This window comes from Erpetoichthys calabaricus, chromosome 9 (genome assembly GCF_900747795.2).
Source record: "Erpetoichthys calabaricus chromosome 9, fErpCal1.3, whole genome shotgun sequence".
Lineage (NCBI taxonomy): Eukaryota > Metazoa > Chordata > Cladistia > Polypteriformes > Polypteridae > Erpetoichthys > Erpetoichthys calabaricus.
Window position 1 is genome coordinate 8,266,848 of NC_041402.2, and position 22,082 is coordinate 8,288,929.

Here is a 22,082-nt window from a genome sequence, read left to right on the forward strand (position 1 = left end):
AGACTTTTTTTTTTGCAGAAAATATTGCTGTACTACGGGGCTTACCCCCCTCCAGGCGCACTACAACGTCAGCCACTTCGCGTTGTGCCGCTCTCATTGCTTTGATCATTTAAAAGCCGGTACAGCAGCTGTCCTTTTGTCTCACTGCCTTGTCTCGCGGGACGTTAAGGCAGGGGCGTTGAACTCCAGTCCTGGAGGGCTGCAGTGGGTGCAGGTTATCATTCTAACCATCTCCTTAATTAGTGATCAGTTTCTGCTGCTAATTAACTTATTTTGCCTTTGTTTTAATTGACGTGACTCAGACCCCTTGTTTCTTTGTCCTTAATTAGCAGCCAAACAATAATGAGACACAAAACAAGCAGCCACATGACCAGCTAACCTGTGCCCATCACACAATAGCTGAAAATAAAGAAGGGTGAAGGTTTTAGTAAAACAGACGATCAACAGTTTTGGAAATGTCTGCTGTGGCAGAACGAGAGCAGCAACAAGTCATGGAATTAAATGACGGGTTCAATTAACAACAAGAATCAGCATCTGATTAAGAAATTGGTTGGAGTGAAATTGGTTGGAGTTTGAATCCCCAGTTTAATTGATAATCTGTTGGCTCGTTTCACGTCTAATCTCTGTTTGGCTGTCATTTAATGAAGAAAAGAATCAATTCAGTGGACTGAATCCTTAAAACAGGGCTAAAAAAGTTAATTAGCAGAGGAAACTGGTCACTTCTTATGAAAAAGGTTAAGAATGAAAACCTGCGGCCCTCCACGCCTGGAGTTTGACACCTGTGCGTTAAGGTGTCTCCGAGAAAATCACGGCTTGTCTCCTTTCAAACCTTCCAAGATTTTTTTTTCTATAATAGAGAGATATAGACAGTCCATAGTAATGTCATCACGAAAAAGCTCTAAAGATACTGATTATTTAAATACCTAGATTTATTGCAAGATGAAGACTTTGATGATAATTACAGCGATCGAGATAGTTAGTGATAATCAGCTGGATGATGTGGAGTCTGTAGGCTCTGGCACTGATGCCAATTGCTGCCTCAGAGGCATTTCTTCATCACAAGGCATCCGACTGTCAGGGCAGCACAACAGGGACATTTTGACACCGACTGAGTGCAAATGGTACCAACTACCAAATGTGGTGTGTGCAGCAAACATGGACAGCAAAGAAATGTCACATGCACTTTTTAGGTGCCATGCTTCGAGAATTCCAAATCACATGGAGACTTTTCATTGTGTTGCTGGTCAAAATAAAGTAATTAACAATTTCTTTACATTTTTGGCAGAGCTGCTGTTAATAATAAGACGGTTGCTTTCTAATAATAATAGTAATAATAATAATACATAATAATTTATTCTAATGCATTTCTTTACGTTTTTTTGCTAATTTTCTGTATCGTATATAACTGGACTCCTTTGGTGTCTCTCTGGAAAATCCTTGGGTACCGCTGGTTTGACTTTGTGTTGCTCATGGAGTCCCGAATGAGGGCATCGTGAGAGAGCGTCAGTTACGGCACCATGTGGCGCGTTTCCCTGAGAGTGATCTGGCTCATAAGATCCTCATTGTTGGGGACCCGAGTGGCTGGACCAGGCAAGGGGTCGCCCACGTAACACCAGATAGAGGGTCATTTCCGTAGGGTGGGACTGAACCGTGTGTCTGTGTGGGGGGTTGCCAACTGGGATCCCCGAGTTGTTTCGTCAAGTAGTGGGTGCAGCAACACACTGTACCGGTGCATACTCCCCAACTTGACTTGGCTTGATATATGCATAGACCTATACTGCCGCATTCTGAGAACAAGTGGTCCAGCACACAATGTGTTAAGTATTATTCAATCAAGTAATGCCATAAACAAAAGCAAAATGATGTGTGCACTCCATACAACCTGGTTCTGCTAGATGTTTAGCCTTTCCAAACAGCCTGTTTCTTGGTCTCCTTGAAGTGTCAGCAGTAAGTCAGAGCATCCTTGGATTCTCCCCCTGTCTCCTCTGGTCAGCTCTTTTGCTGATCTAGGTGTGATGTAGTCATCCCGTAAGCAGGGTTGGACATTTTTCTGGGAGCTGCCCCAGCCATTCAGACTGTAGTGAAGATGTCAGATTAACAATATATACAGTAGCTGGGGTTTGCCAAGTCAGTCCTAGAAGGGCCCTGATTGGTTTGCTTGTTTTTCTTCCAACCCATTTAACATTTTTGTGTGTCATTTTAGTGGTCAAGCTTGTCGACTTTCTCCACCCCTTAATGGATCCTTACTAGCAATAAGTTACAAATGACAAAGGAGCCTGCAGTTCTTATCTAAATTCTCAGTATTATTTGATTTGTAATGTTAAACTGTGGAGCAGAGGGGTAAATCAAGGAGAAATGTTTCTTTGTCCCAGACATTATGGAGGACACTGTAAATCCAGAGAAAACCATAATTCAGTGGATGTAATTTGAAGTGCTGGAACAAAAATACACAACCAGCTGCAATCCTGTCAACTTCTTATGACTCAGTTTTAAAGCTAGTGTCTTCATCTTTCACCCAGTAGCCCTCACTGCAACCTCTAAAGCTGCCCAATGATGCTGTACTTCCAGGGTTGCTGGGATTTGCAGTCCATTGAAGGGCTACAACATTGTCTGTGGGTTTCCATAATAGCAAAACTCACAAAATTATTTCTACAGTGCCATGCAAAAGTATCCAGTCCCCCTTGAAAGCCGTCCTAATTTTCTGCCTGACAAAAGATTTGTCCACATATATGTCCGTTCAGTATTTTTAGTGTGAACTCTTGTGATGTAACAATACATTTCCAAAGTCACAATAAACTATTTTCTGTAGATATTTAACTGAAGAAGAACTCAGAACAAGTTTTTTGTTTGCCTAAGTATTCAAATCTCTGTACTTTGGAAGCTCCAGGTTTACATAAATGACAAGTGAATCACAAACAACACAAAGGTGATAGTCATTTCACAGTCATAATTAAACATGAAGAGGAGATACTTGTGAGTCCTTTACATCTCACTGGATGTAAAAAGCCCACTCTGTAAGGCCATAGTCTTAGTTGGACAATCACTGCATAAATGAAGACAAAGGAGCACTCTGCTGATGTGAGAAAGTCATTGAAATGCACAAGGGAGGAAATGGCAACCAAAAAATATCACAGGTTGAATGCCCTGTTGGATTCATCACCAGAAAGTGCAAGATTCATCACAACACCCAGTCTCTTATTAGAACAGGCCATTGCTCAAAACTAAACATCAGAGCGAGACGTCGACTGGTGACAGAGGCGACTAAAAATCCAACTGTCACTCTCAGAGGTCTGTAGTGCTTTTTGGCTGAAACTGGAGTGAAGGTGCAGGGGTCCACAATTTCAAGAGCTCTCCATAATACATGCCTCTATGGGAGGTGAGCAAGAAAGAAGCTATTCCTTAAGAAGGTCCCTCTAAAAGCATGTATGGCATTTGCTACCAAGCAGGAGAAAGACCCAGTTAAGATGTGAGAGAAGGTTTTATGGTCAGATGAGACCAAAATAGAACTTTGTTGTTGGTGTAAAACTAACAGTGCCCATACCTTATGAATCTCCTTACCTACAGTGCAATATGTTTGTGGCAGCATCATGCTATGGGGGGATGCTTTTCACATTCTGGGAATTGGGAATCTTGTCAGCGTTGAAGGAACAATGGATGGACATAAATGCAACATTGCAGGAGAACTTGTTCCAGTCGGCTTGGGAGAAGATTCATTGTTCAATATGACAAGAACCCTAAGCACAAGGCCAAGCAACACTGGAATGGCTCAAAAACAGAAAGGGGAATGTTATTTGGAATGGCCAAGTCAAAGCCCTGATCTTAACCCTGCTAAGAATCTGTGGCACTGTTTGAAAACTGCTGTCTTGAGGTGCCATCCCACCAACTGAGAGGATCTCTTTAAAGAATAATGGGGAAGAATCCCTCCTGAACAAGGTGCAGAACTGGGACACACTTGCCCCAAAAGAATGAAGGTTGTTATTGCAGCAACAGGGTTCTTGACAAAGTATGAATGTGGAAGGCTTGAATACTTCTGCAAACACAAACTTTGGAGTTATTCTTCTTCAGTTAAACTAGGGGGCTTTGCGCCCACTCTCTTCCCTTGCCAACCCCTGGGTCGGTGCTACACGCTAGCCAGTTTGCGGTTGAGCCGCTCGCATATGGAGATGTGGATGTACAATTTAAACAGGTTGCTATTTTCATGGGAATTGTTACATATGTATAATAGAACTATTTTACATTACAGAGAGTAATTAACCATAGTAAAATGTAATAATTTGAAAGTAAATTATGTTTCATGTTGCGTTAGAGTTATCCATTGCGTTATACGATTTTGTTCTGTTTTAGATTTGAAATTAACACGCAAATTCTTTTTAAACTTACACTTTTACTGTAAAACTTCAGTAAAAACAATTTTTTGAATTAAATTTTCGTCAATATCACATTGAATTTTAATTCTGTGTTTGGACTTTCATCGTGACAACACATCACAATGTCTGTGAGTGAATTTCGTTTCTTTCTCTCTACTAAATAAACCGACTTTTTCGAATGTTTGTCTCTGTGATTTGTTAATTGTCTTTGCAAAAGCTATTATAACGGGAAATTGTAAACGTTTTATTACGAATGGCATATCAAGATCTCATTTGGTGTCTAATGTTATAACGCTGGAGAAGTTCTACATTACCTTTCTTGGATACCACCTCCTTTCAATTATAATTTGGGCAGTGGAAGACCGGACAGTGTTAACGCTTGTAGAAAGGATATTGTAAGTTGATGTTTTCATCTTCCGCACAATCACCACAAACTGTTTCAGCACAGTCTATTGATATGCATTTATCCAATTTGCCGTGTAACTGATAGACAATTTTTGCGTTAATTCGTTTGAGTTCATCGTTTCTCGGTGCTAGGATTGCCTGTGTTCTCATTTGTTCTGTTGATAACCCTTCGGGGTGAAGTTCTTCAATAATATTTGGACATAATAAGTCTTCATTTATTGGGAATTTAAAGTGAGGAAAATGTAAAAATTTATAAGAGCTAAGAGAGCAGGAACTGTGTCCTTCAAACGCATTCACATGAATGAGAGGCGAGAGGGCCGTGTGCGTGGTTGAATATGGTTGAGAGGAGGGCGTGACTTGAAAAACTCTCATGGCCAAAGTCTCGTCTTACAGGACTTAAAATTATCTCTTTGAAAAAGTCTCATCTCGTCACAGGATTTCCTTTTATAATAGAGAGATATGCACAGAAAATGGTTTATTTGGACTTTGGAAATGGATTGTTAACAGCACAAGAGTTCGCATTAAAAACACTAAATGGAAAATATGTGCACAACTCGTTTGTTAGGCAGAAAATTAAGATGGCGTTCAAGGAGATTGAATCCTTTTTTATGCCATTGTATTTAATTATTAATGACAAACCTGCGAATAGGTGGATCTGCGAGTTACAAGGGCCAATCTGTATAAAAAGAATAATACAATAAAACTAAGAAACAAAACAGTATTCATTGAGAATATAAACAGAATGGAAACATATTAAATAGCAGAATTTGAAAAGTTTTAATCAACTGTCAATATAAAAAGAAATAGAAAGAAAAAATCAGTGAGCCAAAGATGAAACCCAGGCTGTTCCATAACAGGAGACACAAGGCATTTCCGTCAGTTTCTTTTGTTATTTGGTTTGAGCTCCCAATGTACAGCTTTCTGTAATCCCTGCACACTCCTAATCGATTTTTTTTAAAATAGAGTGAACGATACTTAGCTGTCTATGTCATGTTCATCCATTTTGTTATGCTGATTTTTTCTGAGTATACTTACAGAGAGCAGAATTCCTCCATAGTAAGTGTAGCACGTATAGATGAGGTTCTACTTGAAACAACCTCCATTCTTCAAGTCCAAGATGACTACATTTAAACCCTAGGAGGAAAGCGACCTGCCGTTTTTTTCTATTATAAGGTGATTGACAGTGGGCCGCTTTTCTCAAGATGGTTGAGATTCACGCAAAGGCAATTCATTCTCTTGATAAGAATGACTGTGGACAATGCAATCCCATATGACTGGTTTAACACGCAAAGACTTTTCACGGGATGTGACTCTTGACCCGTCCTGTGTACAACTCGATTCCTGAACCTCAAAGCTCTGCACATTTTGCGGTGTGAAGATTTCACTTAGCGTGGGGCCCTAAAAGAGTGTAGCGGAGGATCAGAAGTGCTCTCAGATGAGGCCTATCTTGGGATATCATGATGCTGACACACCACTTCAATGAACATTGGAAATGTGGTGAACATGATGGTGGTTAAGCTCATTTGAATACCCTTTTGTTAAAAATGTAAAAAAAAAAAAATAAGAACGCTTTTCTTGCGAGTATCCTTAAGAGTTATTCAGACATAATCACATTATTGTCCAGTATCAGATGATTATAAATTTAGTGCTGGAATTCTTTAGGGGGTAAGCAATGCTATGCAAATGTTTAATGAAATGTATACTTTAATTTTTCTATTTTCATATCACATATACAGTGGTGTGAAAAACTATTTGCCCCCTTCCTGATTTCTTATTCTTTTGCATGTTTGTCACACAAAATGTTTCTGATCATCAAACACATTTAACCATTAGTCAAATATAACACAAGTAAACACAAAATGCAGTTTGTAAATGGTGTTTTTTATTATTTAGGGAGAAAAAAAAATCCAAACCTACATGGCCCTGTGTGAAAAAGTAATTGCCCCCTGAACCTAATAACTGGTTGGGCCACCCTTAGCAGCAATAACTGCAATCAAGCGTTTGCGATAACTTGCAATGAGTCTTTTACAGCGCTCTGGAGGAATTTTGGCCCACTCATCTTTGTAAAATTGTTGTAATTCAGCTTTATTTGAGGGTTTTCTAGCATGAACCGCCTTTTTAAGGTCATGCCATAGCATCTCAATTGGATTCAGGTCAGGACTTTGACTAGGCCACTCCAAAGTCTTCATTTTGTTTTTCTTCAGCCATTCAGAGGTGGATTTGCTGGTGTGTTTTGGGTCATTGTCCTGTTGCAGCACCCAAGATCGCTTCAGCTTGAGTTGACGAACAGATGGCCGGACATTCTCCTTCAGGATTTTTTGGTAGACAGTAGAATTCATGGTTCCATCTATCACAGCAAGCCTTCCAGGTCCTGAAGCAGCAAAACAACCCCAGACCATCACACTACCACCACCATATTTTACTGTTGGTATGATGTTCTTTTTCTGAAATGCTGTGTTCCTTTTACGCCAGATGTAACGGGACATTTGCCTTCCAAAAAGTTCAACTTTTGACTCATCAGTCCACAAGGTATTTTCCCAAAAGTCTTGGCAATCATTGAGATGTTTCTTAGCAAAATTGAGACGAGCCCTAATGTTCTTTTTGCTTAACAGTGGTTTGCGTCTTGGAAATCTGCCATGCAGGCCGTTTTTGCCCAGTCTCTTTCTTATGGTGGAGTCGTGAACACTGACCTTAATTGAGGCAAGTGAGGCCTGCAGTTCTTTAGACGTTGTCCTGGGGTCTTTTGTGACTTCTCGGATGAGTCGTCTCTGCGCTCTTGGGGTAATTTTGGGTCGGCCGGCCACTCCTGGGAAGGTTCACCACTGTTCCATGTTTTTGCCATTTGTGGATAATGGCTCTCACTGTGGTTCGCTGGAGTCCCAAAGCTTTAGAAATGGCTTTATAACCTTTACCAGACTGATAGATCTCAATTACTTCTGTTCTCATTTGTTCCTGAATTTCTTTGGATCTTGGCATGATGTCTAGCTTTTGAGGTGCTTTTGGTCTACTTCTGTGTCAGGCAGCTCCTATTTAAGTGATTTCTTGATTGAAACAGGTGTGGCAGTAATCAGGCCTGGGGGTGGCTACGGAAATTGAACTCAGGTGTGATACACCACAGTTAGGTTATTTTTTAACAAGGGGGCAATTACTTTTTCACACAGGGCCATGTAGATTTGGATTTTTTTTCTCCCTAAATAATAAACACCATCATTTAAAAACTGCATTTTGTGTTTACTTGTGTTATATTTGACTAATGGTTAAATGTGTTTGATGATCAGAAACATTTTGTGTGACAAACATGCAAAAGAATAAGAAATCAGGAAAGGGGCAAATAGTTTTTCACACCACTGTATAAAAAAATATGGACAAAAGCTTAAAAAAAAAATTGGGTTTCAAGTGTATTTTAATTAATTTTTCTATTTTCATACCACATACAGGTGCTGGTCATAAAATTAGAATATCATGACAAAGTTGATTTATTTCAGTAATTCCATTCAAAAAGTGAAACTTGTATATTAGATTCATTCATTACACACAGACTGATGTATTTCAAATGTTTATTTCTTTTAATGTTGATGATTATAACTGACAACTAATCAAAGTCCCAAATTCAGTATCTCGGAAAATTAGAATATCAATTAAGACCAATGCAAAAAAAGGATTTTTAGAAATGTTGGCCAACTGAAAGGTATGAACATGAAAAGTATGAGCATGTACAGCACTCAATATTTAGTTGGGGCTCCTTTGGCCTGGATTACTGCAGCAATGCGGCGTGGCATGGAGTCGATCAGTCTGTGGCACTGCTCAGGTGTTAGGAGAGCCCATGTTGCTCTGATAGTGGCCTTCAGCTCTTCTGAATTGTTGGGTCTGTCGTATTGCATCTTCCTCTTCACAATACCCCATAGATTTTCTATGGGGTTAAGGTCAGGCAAGTTTGCTGGCCAATCAAGAACAGGGATACCATGGTCCTTAAACCAGGTACTGGTAGCTTTGGCACTGTGTGCAGGTGCCAGGTCCTGTTGGAAAATGAAATCTGCATCTCCATAAAGTTCAGCAGCAGGAAGCATGAAGTGCTCTAAAACTTCCTGGTAGACGGCTGCGTTGACCTTGGACCTCAGAAAATACAATGGACCAACACCAGCAGATGACATGGCACCCCAAACCATCACTGACTGTGGAAACTTTATACTGGACCTCATGCAATGTGGATTCTGTGCCTCTCCTCTCTTCCTCCAGACTCTGGGACCTTGATTTCCAAAGGAAATGCAAAATTTACTTTCATCAGAAAGCAGCAGTCCAGTCCTTTTTGTCTTTAGCCCAGGTGAGACGCTTCTGACGCTGTGTCTTGATCAAGAGTGGCTTGACACAAGGAATGCGACAGCTGAAACCCATGTCTGTGTGTGGTGGTTCTTGAAGCACTGACTCCAGCTGCAGTCCACTCTTTGTGAATCTCCCCCACATTTTTGAATGGGTTTTGTTTCACAATCCTCTCCAGGGTGCGGTTATCCCTATTGCTTGTACACTTTTTTCTACCACATCTTGTCCTTCCCTTCGCCTCTCTATTAATGTGCTTGGACACAGAGCTCTGTGAGCAGCCAGCCTCTTTAGCGATGACCTTTTGTGTCTTGCCCTCCTTGTGCAAGATGTCAATGGTCGTCTTTTGGACAACTGTCAAGTCAGCAGTCTTCCCCATGATTGTGTAGCCTACAGAACTCGACTGAGAGACCATTTAAAGGCTTTTGAGTTAATTAGCTGATTAGAGTGTGGCACCAGGTGTCTTCAATATTGAACCTTTTCACAATATTCTAATTTTCCGAGATACTGAATTTGGGACTTTCATTAGTTGTCAGTTATAATCATCAACATTAAAAGAAATAAACATTTGAAATACATCAGTCTGTGTGTAATGAATGAATCTAATATACAAGTTTCACTTTTTGAATGGAATTACTGAAATAAATCAACTTTGTCATGATATTCTAATTTTATGACCAGCACCTGTATATAAAAAATATGGACAAAAGCTTAAAAAAAGTTGGGTTGCAAGTGTATTTTAATTAATTCCTTCATTTTCCAACTGTCTTCAGTTTCTTATAATCTCTATAATAACTTTTAATATTGAATGATATCTTTTCTCAGTTATATTTTAATGATGAATTTCTGTTATTATTCTTATTAAGTGCATGATAGTGATCTACTAATCACAGAAATAAAAAGAAGAACTCACTTTTCAATGCTATTTTTGAAGGATGGCCGAGTGTCAGTCAGGTCACAGCTTCGTTCTGCTTCTCTAATAAATGTCTCACCCCTTCTCTTTGCTGTGCTGCTGTTGCCATGGCAACTCCCTACAGGATGAGATCATGGTGAGTAGGAAGTCTGCACCGTGTGTGTGAGCGCACAGATGCATGCCTGTGTGTGCTCTGATGTTCACTAATCCCACTCACTCACGAGCGAGCCCCTTTCGCAGTTTACTAATTTCCTTTGCCTTCTTGACCCTTTTCTATTATTACACCATATTCTGTTGATACTTTGGTCATGTCGTCCAATGGAGATGCGTCTTTGAGTTACCGTCAGTAGACTCTGAAGAAGTGTGCAGTGCATTTAATCTTACCGTGTACATGTTTTATGTGTGATTGTTCATGTTTCCATATATGCATAGTGATATCGAGGTGGCAACTGGTAAAAGAAGACTCAATACTATGATTTCAAATTTTAAGTCCAGACATACAGGTTTTATTTATTTCAGGTTGTGGTCAACAGAATGGCAAACCCTTTTATCAAAAAACAGCTCCTAGAAGTTTATAGAACTTCTTGGATGCCTTAACACTTCGGGAATGGGTAGCTGACTTATGTTGACATCCACAGGTGAAGGCAGAAGTTGACTGATGTCGACCTCTAGGGCAGCGTTTCTCAATCTTTAAGTATTTGCAACCCATAGTTTTCATAACCATTTTAATCGTGCCCCCCTAACGTTTTTTTGAAGCCCTAATTAAATTTATTCCTATATTTTTTGCTGCCGATACAACGCTACAGGTTTAAAATTTCCCTACGAATAGCGAAATTATGCCACATATGGCAACATTCGCGCCCCCTTTTTTGTTACTTTGCGCCCGCCCCACAGATTGAGAACCGCTGCTCTAGGGGTAGAGGGCGGTAATCTTTTGTGCAGGTTGAAAAAACCCACCGTTACATTATAAATCTACTCATTTTGATAGGCCGTTAGCTTTGTTGATTTAACTTTGAAAATCAACATGTGTGCTGAATAGTCTAATGTAATCAGCTTTTAAAGTGGCATCATTTTCTGGAGAAAGAACGAAACAAATGCGGAAAGCAAAACAATCTGCTGACGACGGTTTGTTTCCATCCATCCATTATCCAAACCACTATATCCTAACTACAGGGTCATGGGGGTCTGCTGGAGCAAATCCCAGCCAACACAGGGTGCAAGGCAGGAAACAAACCCCGGCCACACACACACACACACCAAGCACAATTTAGAATCGCCAATGCACCTAACCTGCATGTCTTTGGACTGTGGGAGGAAACCCGCGCAGACAAGGGGAGAACATGCAAACTCCACGTAGGGAGGAGCCGGAGAGCGAACCCGGGTCTCCTAACTGCGAGGCAGCAGCGCTACCCACTGCGCCACCATCCATCCATCCATCCATCCATTTTCCAACCCGCTGAGTCCGAACACAGGGTCACGGGGGTCTGCTGGAGCCAATCCCAGCCAACACAGGGCACAAGGCAGGAACCAATCCCGGGCAGGGTGCCAACCCACCACAGGACACACACAGACACACCCACACACACACCAAGCACACACTAGGGCCAATTTAGAGTCGCCAATCCACCTAACCTGCATGTCTTTGGACTGTGGGAGGAAACCGGAGCGCCCGGAGGAAACCCACGCAGACACGGGGAGAACATGCAAACTCCACACAGGGAGGACCCGGGAAGTGAATCCAGGTCCCCAGGTCTCCCAACTGCGAGGCAGCAGCGCTACCCACTGCGCCACCGTGCCGCCCTGCGCCACCATGGTTTCTTTATTATTGCTAAATCAGACTGTGACGTTTCTGACTCAGATTTTGATGCAAATGATATTGAGTTCGAAAACGAAACTGCATCAGATGAATCAGCTGATTGGGCCCCAGCTGATTAAGAGTAGCTGATGCACCTACAGCAACATTCGCCTGGGATGACTACCCAGACATAGATCTGTTTGAGGCAAGCTGGCTACTTCTGGGCAACTGCAAGTAGTAGGCATGCCATAGGACTTGGAAGGAATAGAAAGATATTTCTGTGTAATTATTTCCCAGTTTTTAATTTTGGGTTAACTATTCCTTGCATATTAAATGAATACCAAGTCAAATCCTGAACTGTTAACTAGTAGTGGGTAATATACTGATTGACCTGGTATACCAGATGAAATTCTTCTTCTGTTATGGATTTTGAGAAAACCATTTTACCAGTATGCTTAAAAATAAGTGAAGAACTCGCGCACATATTTAAACAAAGTGTGACTACAAGAAAACAACAGTTTTGTGTTGGAGTAATTAGTATCTTGGCTTTATGTATGAAATTGTGTGCAATATGTGAGGCAACCCTGTTAAAAGAATTACCCAGCATGCTGTGTGCTTCAACCTGATTGGACCTATTCAAACAGGAAGAGAGGACAGGAAGAAGCCATGTCTTGTGCTGTGTTTGCTTGGCAACAGCAGCCTCAGCAAACAGACAAGTAAGTAAGGCTATACTGTACTTTTGTAGGTTCAAGAAAAGTGAACGCTGGCGGTCAAATCTATTGAAGTAGCAGAGTGTTAAACATTTTGGATAAGATGGACATCTGAGTTAGTTACATTAATCCTTACATTACTGCGGTGGGTTGGCACCCTGCCCAGGATTGGTTCCTTGTGCCCTGTGTTGGCTGGGATTGGCTCCAGCAGACCCCCGTGACCCTGTGTTCGGATTCAGCGGGTTGGAAAATGGATGGATGGAATCCTTACATTAATTAATTAAAGTACATACAGATATTTTATAGATAGACTAGTTGAATACCCAGTGGCTTCTCTCACTGAGTGCAAGGGAAAAAAATAAAATGTAGTCTATAAGTTATTAAACAGTAAAACATTAACATTTAAGAAGTAAATATACATTGAGCACTACTGGAGTGGTTTGGGGTAAACTACATTTTAAAGGCGCTATAACACAACAGGTAAGTAGTAGATCCCTTGTGAAAGGCGCTACACGACCGCTGTGGTATAGAAATTACATTTCCCATGTGATCATCCAAATTTTTGCCTGACAACCTTGCACTACATGCCTCTGATTTACTTGTTAAAATAATTAATCACAAAAGCAAGCTTGAATGTTGTGGGGTTTTAGTGAACCGAACTTTCCTTAAGGGACAGTAAATAGTCGTGCAGGGCAATTTACAAACAGAGTCCTGCTTTGATGACGCCGATTTGCAAAGATTTCCACTCTCCCAGGAGCTGACGGGGGATTTGAAGTGTCACAAACAGTGCGAGAAGAGAGGACGCTGCCCGAAACTGCGAAGCTCTCGACCCGGCGGAGCAGCCCGACATTCCACGCCTCCCAGCGTCCACTTTGTTCTCACGACCCCTTGCCGCTGAAGGCGGTCTCGTCTTCACATTGTTTACAGCTCAGCACAATTAAAAAGTAGAAAAATGCAAAGCTGTTTTCCTCATCTCTTCTACTATCAAGTACTGCCAACTAAAAAAAAGATACAATGTGGCAGTTTCAGCGACAGTCTCGTGGACGAATAAATAAAACTTGTCTGTCAGAACGCGCCTGGTGGCGGACGGCTCAGTGCTGTAGTCCAGACAGGAGGGCTGGGAGAGGGCGACGCAGGGCGCACTTCTATGGCATAGATCGGCGTGTTTGTGTTTACTTCCTTTCAATATCAGTAAAGTAACTCTCACACAAATAATAACAATTCGTAAAGACGATATAAAAATGGCGTCCACAAACGAAGTGATTAGTTCCTGTATTATAATATGTTCTGTGGTCATAGGTGATTTCCATATCGTGTGGTCATACGTAATTTCTATATCACGTGGTCATATGTAATTTCCGTTTCAAACGTGAAAAGAATTTTATATATATAGATAGATAGATACTTTATTAATCCCCAAGGGTAGAACGTGCTTGGTGGCGGACGGCTCAGCGCTGTAGTCCAGACAGGAGGGCTGGAAGAGGGCGATGCGGGGCACACTTCTATGGCATAGATCGGCGTGTTTGTGTTTACTTCTTTTCAATATCAGTAAAATAACTCTCACACAAATAATAACAATTTGTAAAGACGATATAAAAATGGCGTCCACAAACAAAGTGATTAGTTCCTGTATTATAATATGTTCTGTGGTCATAGGTGATTTCCATATCGTGTGGTCATACGTAATTTCCGTTTCATACGTAATTTCTATATCACGTGGTCATACGTAATTTCCGTTTCAAATGTGACAAGAATTTTATATAGATAGATAGATACTTTATTAATCCCCAAGGGGAGAACGAGCCAGGTGGCGGACGGCTCAGCGCTGTAGTCCAGACAGGAGGGCTGGGAGAGGGCGATGTGGGGTGCACTTCTATGGCATAGATCGCCAATTTCCGTTTCATATATTTCTATATCATGTGGTCATACGTAATTTCCGTTTCAAACGTGATAAGAATTTTATATAGACAGATAGATAGATAGAATAATAGATACTTTATTAATCCCCAAGGGTAAATTCACATACTCCAGCAGCAGCATACTGATAAAAAAACAATATTAAATTAAAGAGTACTGGTATGTAGCGAAACTGTCCACATTTCTTAATTAAACCATGATCTGGATGTTAGGCCATACTGCCCACTCCTACTGTTCACATATATGAATGCATACGTTAAATCCTGAAACATTGGCATGTGAATGTTAAAGTCAATTCCTAGACATTAACACAAATAGCATAACACTCTCAAGTCCACTTAATCCATTTGTCTTGGTCATCGGACGTCAGGGCCTATCCTGGTAACAGTGAGTACAAGAAAGGAAACATGTTAATGTGCATAAAGGGATCCTTCTCGATTGGGCCCTTGAGCAAGGCCCTTAACCTGAAAGTTACTCCAGGGGCACTGTACAATGGCTAACCCCCAATGTTTGTTTCTTCCTCGGGGATTAACAAAGTATGTCAGTGTACTCAAACCCACATAATCCAATCAAGGATTGAGGGAACCCAAGACTATTTTGGAAGCACTGGGTGGAAGGCAGTAACTAACCCTGAACAGAGGTTCATTTTCTTCACAGAATTCACTCTCACAGACATCTACAATTACACTCACAAATGGCCCATTTGGAATAACCAAACAGTCACGTTGTTTAGGAGGTGTGAGGAAAAATCTTGAAGATAGGAAGGCATATGTAAACTTCACAGAGACAGTGACCAGATGCTGGATTTGAACTCAACAACACTGGAAATGTAAAGCAGCAGTGGTAACCGCTATGCCACTATGCTGGCTCTTTAAATACACTTTTGAACAACAAAATGAAATCCTCAAACGTTACCAAATATGTGAACGTTGTGATTCAATAAGATCATTACCTTGAGGATATTATTCTTTTACTGATATACTTGGTTTGAAGCTGAATGTGAAACAGTCAGGAATTAGTTTCGCACCTCCAAGTCGGAGGTCATAGTTCTCATAGTTCCAGAAAAGGATGGAGTGCCTTCTTCTGGGTTGGGGAGGAGGAAGAACCTAAATATCTCAAGGTCTTGTTCATCATAGAGGGAGAGAGAAGAGGGTTTGACAGGCAGATCAGAGCAGCGACAACAGTTATATAGACGTTGTACCAGTCAATCATGGTGAAGAGAGAGTGAATGCAGAAGGCAAAGCTCTTGATTTACCAGTTGATTTGTGCTCCTACCCTCCCTTATGGCCACAAGATTTGGTTAGTGACCAAAAGAACTGGATTATGGATACAAGTGGCAGAAATGAACTTCCTTAGTGTGGCATCTCGGCTCAGCTTTAGAGATAGGGTGATGTGCACAGACTTTCAGGAGGAGCTCAATGTAGAGCCATTGGTTCTCCACATTGAAAGGCGCCAGTTGATGTGGTTCAGGTATCAGATTAGGACAGGCATGTTGAAATGGGAGTAGACCTTGGACACACTGGACAGATTACATCTCCCAGTTGGTCTGGGCACACCTAATCATCTCCCCTGAGGAGCTGGAAGAGGTGGTGGAGAAAAGGCCTGGGTCTGGGCATCATTGCTTGGACTGCTGTTCCTGCAACCAGTCAAGTCAAGTCAAGTTGGTGAGCATGCACTGGTACAGCGCTTTGCCGCACCCACTACATGATGAAACAACTCAGGATCCCAGTAGGCAACCCCCCAGGCAGACACGCGGTCCAGTCCCACCCTCCGGAAATGACCCTCTATCTGCCGCAGACAGGTGTTACGTGGGCGACCCCTTGGCCTGGTCCAGCCACTCGGGTCCCCAACAATGAGGATCTTACGAGCCGGATCACCCTTGGGGAAACGCGCCACATGGCTGTAGTGCTGTAACTGACGCTCCCTCACAATGCAGGTCATGTGCCTCATTCAGGACTCCATGAGCAAACGTTCATTCTACACAAAGTCAAACCAATGGTATCCAAGGATTTTCCATGGAGAGACACCAAAGGAGTTCAGTCTTCGCCTCAGGTCACTGAATAGTGTCCATGTCTCACAACCATATAGCAAGACAGGAAGCACCAGGACTCTAAAGACTTGGACCTTCGTCCTTTTGCATAGATATCGGGAACGCCACACACCCCTTTCCAGCGTCCTTATGACCCCCCCATGCTCTCTCAATCCGTCCACTGACTTCATAGGAAGAGTCACCAGAGACATGAATGTCACAGCCGAGGTCAGTAAACCTCTCCATGAGGTCGACACTCTCTCCACAGACAGACACACTGCTGATGGCCGTGCCCAAGAGGTCATTAAAGGCCTGGATGTTGGTTTTTATCAGGACACTCGCAAGCCCGCACACTCAGACTCCTCACTCAGAGCCTCCATTGACTCCATGAAGATCACAGCATCGTCAGCAAAGTCAAGATCCATGAATATTTCTTCACCAACAGATGCCCCACAGCCCAGGATCAAAATAAATGGTAGAAAATGGATAGATGGAAGGATGGATACTATATTTAGGTTAAATCGGCCAATTAGAGGGAGGCAAGATGCTGCTGTCAGATGCAGAATAAGAGTTCAAGTTCTTAGAGATGAAAACCTAGGACAGCATCCTTAGTGCTAAACTGTTTTTAGTCATAGAGCAATTCCAAGATTGTGGTATGAGAATTACAAATGGAACCATTTTGTCTGACCTTTAGTCCTTGTAGCTAAAGATCCCTTCAAATAACTTCAAAATTACTTCTAATTATGATTTTTTTTTGTTCTTTGTAATCAGCATTGGCTATAATAATAAGTTATTTCCTCATGTTTGTGGGTAGCAGTAATACTAAAAGAAAAAAAGAAAAGTAGCACAGTAAGGAGGAGAGAGTGAGCCCAAACTGTAAAAGTCAAAGCCACAGCCACATAAGAAGCCGCCTCCAGCACTGGGATTGGAACCCACAAAAAGATGCACGTGACCTGGAAGCCAGCATGAAGTATCTGCTGCATCATCAGAGCTATAATTGAAATGTGGCATGTTTATAGCAAATATCCAACTGTGGTCTAAAATGAATAGCCTAGTGGGTTAGGCGAAAAAGTCTTTTCTGAACTGGAACTAAAAATACTTCAGCTTTTTCGTAATTAAAAAAGTCATACATACATTATACCGTACATACTTTGTCCTTTAGCAGTTGTGTTGTGGCCGCACTGCTGTTTGCAGCGTATTCCTTACACACATTTCTTAAGTGTACAGATGGCACATTTTCAAGCTGAGTACTTACAGCTGTCACTAATATCTCTATGGTTTTATATTGTTGTTAAAATAGATACACAGAGAAACCAAATTCACAAAGAGCACAAGTCAAGAGGTGCCCTCAGATATACTTTGGATTAGTTTGTTGTTGTATGGACACTAGTGACCCTGAGATAACGTGAGTATGGGGGCTGACATAAAACCATACAGAAACAAAGAAAAATGCAGTGCCATCCATAATGTTTGGGAAAAAAACACATTTTTCCTTGATTTTCCCCCTTGTGCTCCACAGTTTAAAATTACAAATCAAGCAATTCATCCATCCATCTATAATCCATCCCGCTATATCCTAACTACAGGGTCACGGGGGTCTGCTGGAGTCAATCCCAGCCAACACAGGGCACAAGGCAGGAGCAGGAAACAAACTCCGGCCAGGGCGCCAGCCCACCGCAGAATCAAACAATTCACACTTAAGTAATTAAAGTGCACATTCATTGAAGGGGATTTGCAGACACTTCAACACACAACAGTTTTTCGACACGGTCCCCCCATTTCAGGGCATCATAATGTGTTGAACAATTGGTGTCACGGGTGTTTGTGATTTCTCAGGTGGGTTTCATGGCTTGACACACCAGTTTGCTTCTCCCCTTTGGAGTCTGTAGTTGCCATTGTTCAACACAAGGACAAGAGCTGTGCCAACAAAAGTCAAATAATCCATCATGAGGCTGAAAAACAAGAATAAAACCATTGGGAAAAATAGGTAAAATCTCAGAATGACCTCAATTAACTGTCTGGAGTATCACGAAGAGGAAAGAACACACTGGTGGGCTCAGTAATCACAAAGGGGCTGGTAGGCTAAGAAAGACCTCCACTGCTGATGACAGAAGAATCCTCACTAAGGTGAAGAAAAATCTGCAAATGCCTCTCCGACCGACCAGGAGGCAAGTGTGGATGTGTCAGAGACGACTGTCCGTAGAAAACTTCATGAACCGAAACACAGAAGCCACACTGCAAGATGCAATAAACTGTCTGGAATATCATCAAGAAATGAAAACTATATACAGTATATTGTGGTCATCTGAGGGAATGACAGGCTGATGCTGCAACAAATTTTCACAGTGCCAACCCGGCTGTACCCGTTTACTTGCAGAATTGAACAAAAGAAATGTGCAATGGTGTTCAATAAAAATGCTGCCCTGTAGAAGTCACACTAGCTTAGTCATATCAACTAGATTAGAAACAGGCTATGGAGCACTTCTCCTTGGGTCACTTGAGCAAGAAATAACGTCTTCCTCTGGGTAGTCTTGCGTTTATGGCTCAGGGACCAGAAGGGGCAGAATCAGTTTCCGTCACTGAGCGGTGACAAGACAGTTAGCAGCAGCTCCCCGTCTCAGGTCGGGGTGGTAGCACATATCTGGGAGGAATTTGGAGGGAGACCCAGTGATGTGCATGAGTGAAAATATATATATATATATCCTGAGCAGCTCTTCTTTTCTCCACCCTGGCGGCCCGCTTCTTCTCTGCTCTCGTCGGCATCTGTTCACGTTAAAACTGATTAAGTCAGAGTTTGTGTTGCAATTACTTAGTACCTTATCCTTCATTTTTCACTTAAGCCTTCAACCTGCCACAAGAATGATTTAAGATATGAAGAGGTAGGGGAAGTGATGGCGAAGGTGGTAGGGATGAGAATGGCACCCATATGCATGCGCCGCACGGCCACCCTGCAGCTGAGAGTTAATTCTACAACGAAATAAAAATAAATGAAAAGAGGAATAACCTTGGAGGTCAATCATCACCTCGAAAGCAGACAGTAGACGTCACAAAGTACATGGGTACCAAATTTCAGGTTAATAGTTCAAACGGTTTGCAAGCTACAGGTGATTTAAAATCCTAGACACACAAACGAACAGCCATGGTACTGTATTATATAAGAAGATATATATATACTGTATATATATATATATATATATATATATATATATATATATATATATACTAGCTGTACTCCATGGCTGCACCCACATAGTAATGAAACAGGACAAACTTTAAAAATCAATAGATGTTGGCATTTATCTGATCGTGTTCAGCTCTGATGGGAAAGCATTCCCGCGTGGGGAGAAAACCACATGGCCGTGATATCTCTGCCAATCAACAGCTACCGTCTAAAACACATGGAGCTCTGATCTCTCTGAAAAACATCAAATGTTACTCCTTAGCAATTTGTAAATGATAATGTCTGTTGAACAAACAGGTATCGCTAGCTAAGCAGAGGTGAGGTGCGCACCAACACGTGGCGAGACGTAGAGCGACTCAAACAGAGGCTGGCAAGTGAATGAGGAAGGCCACGCCCCCCTGCTCTCGGCCCACAGCCAGTCTGTTGGATTTGCAAAAATCTACCAGTACCACAAGCGAACTATGCTACTTAAGAAAAGTCACAAAATCAACCGGAAAGTTTAAGCAAATTATTGGTCCTGCCTTGTGCCCTGTGTTGGCTGGGATTGGCTCCAGCAGACCCCCGTGACCCTGTGTTCGGATTCATCCATCCATCCATTTTCCAACCCGCTGAATCCGAACACAGGGTCACGGGGGTCTGCTGGAGCCAATCCCAGCCAACACAGGGCACAAGGCAGGAAACAATCCTGGGCACGGTGCCAACCCAGCGCAGGTGTTCGGATTCAGCGGGTTGGAAAATGGATGGATGGATAGTAAACATCTAGATCTAAATCCATTAAGTAATTCTCTCGTGAAAAGTGGAACAGACACACAGACAGAACGTGCTTGGAGCACGAAATTTTTAAAACCGTTTCTTAGCGAACACCTATGGGCCAGGGGTAACCTACATTTGAAATTTCAAGTTCCAGGTCCTCATGGTTCGGGAGATTTTGTGATAAGTGAGTCAGTGGTATTTGGCTTTTTTATATATATATATATATATACAGTGGTGTGAAAAACTATTTGCCCCCTTCCTGATTTCTTATTCTTTTGCATGTTTGTCACACAAAATGTTTCTGATCATCAAACACATTTAACCATTAGTCAAATATAACACAAGTAAACACAAAATGCAGTTTGTAAATGGTGGTTTTTATTATTTAGGGAGAAAAAAAAATCCAAACCTACATGGCCCTGTGTGAAAAAGTAATTGCCCCCTGAACCTAATAACTGGTTGGGCCACCCTTAGCAGCAATAACTGCAATCAAGCGTTTGCGATAACTTGCAATGAGTCTTTTACAGCGCTCTGGAGGAATTTTGGCCCACTCATCTTTGTAAAATTGTTGTAATTCAGCTTTATTTGAGGGTTTTCTAGCATGAACCGCCTTTTTAAGGTCATGCCATAGCATCTCAATTGGATTCAGGTCAGGACTTTGACTACGCCACTCCAAAGTCTTCATTTTGTTTTTCTTCAGCCATTCAGAGGTGGATTTGCTGGTGTGTTTTGGGTCATTGTCCTGTTGCAGCACCCAAGATTGCTTCAGCTTGAGTTGATGAACAGATGGCCGGACATTCTCCTTCAGGATTTTTTGGTAGACAGTAGAATTCATGGTTCCATCTATCACAGCAAGCCTTCCAGGTCCTGAAGCAGCAAAACAACCCCAGACCATCACACTACCACCACTATATCTTACTGTTGGTATGATGTTCTTTTTCTGAAATGCTGTGTTCCTTTAACACCAGATGTAACGGGACATTTGCCCTCCAAAAAGTTCAACTTTTGACTCATCAGTCCACAAGGTATTTTCCCAAAAGTCTTGGCAATCATTGAGATGTTTCTTAGCAAAATTGAGACGAGCCCTAATGTTCTTTTTGCTTAACAGTGGTTTGCGTCTTGGAAATCTGCCGTGCAGGCCGTTTTTGCCCAGTCTCTTTCTTATGGTGGAGTCGTGAACACTGACCTTAATTGAGGCAAGTGAGGCCTGCAGTTCTTTAGATGTTGTCCTGGGGTCTTTTGTGACCTCTCGGATGAGTCGTCTCTGCGCTCTTGGGGTAATTTTGGTCGGCCAGCCACTCCTGGGAAGGTTCACCACTGTTCCATGTTTTTGCCATTTGTGGATAATGGCTCTCACTGTGGTTCACTGGAGTCCCAAAGCTTTAGAAATGGCTTTATAACCTTTACCAGACTGATAGATCTCAATTACTTCTGTTCTCATTTGTTCCTGAATTTCTTTGGATCTTGGCATGATGTCTAGCTTTTGAGGTGCTTTTGGTCTACTTCTCTGTGTCAGGCAGCTCCTATTTAAGTGATTTCTTGATTGAAACAGGTGTGGCAGTAATCAGGCCTGGGGGTGGCTACGGAAATTGAACTCAGGTGTGATACACCACAGTTAGGTTATTTTTTAACAAGGGGGCAATTACTTTTTCACACAGGGCCATGTAGGTTTGGATTTTTTTTCTCCCTAAATAATAA

The 22,082-nt window shown here is 41.9% G+C and overlaps 1 protein-coding gene across 10 annotated transcripts in view; it reads left to right on the forward strand.

The window, feature by feature from the left end:
* The window catches only part of dnm1a (dynamin 1a), a 501,477-nt gene that overhangs the window by 245,191 nt on the left and 234,204 nt on the right, over positions 1-22,082 (forward strand). For 7 of the 10 annotated variants that reach the window (XM_051931967.1, XM_028809129.2, XM_051931970.1 and 4 more), the window contains exon 14: positions 10,124-10,135. The exons of the other annotated variants lie outside the window; for them this stretch is intronic. In XM_051931967.1, coding sequence (XP_051787927.1) covers positions 10,124-10,135 — 12 coding nt within the window. The remainder of the gene's footprint in view (positions 1-10,123; positions 10,136-22,082) is intronic. 10 annotated transcript variants of the gene reach the window in all.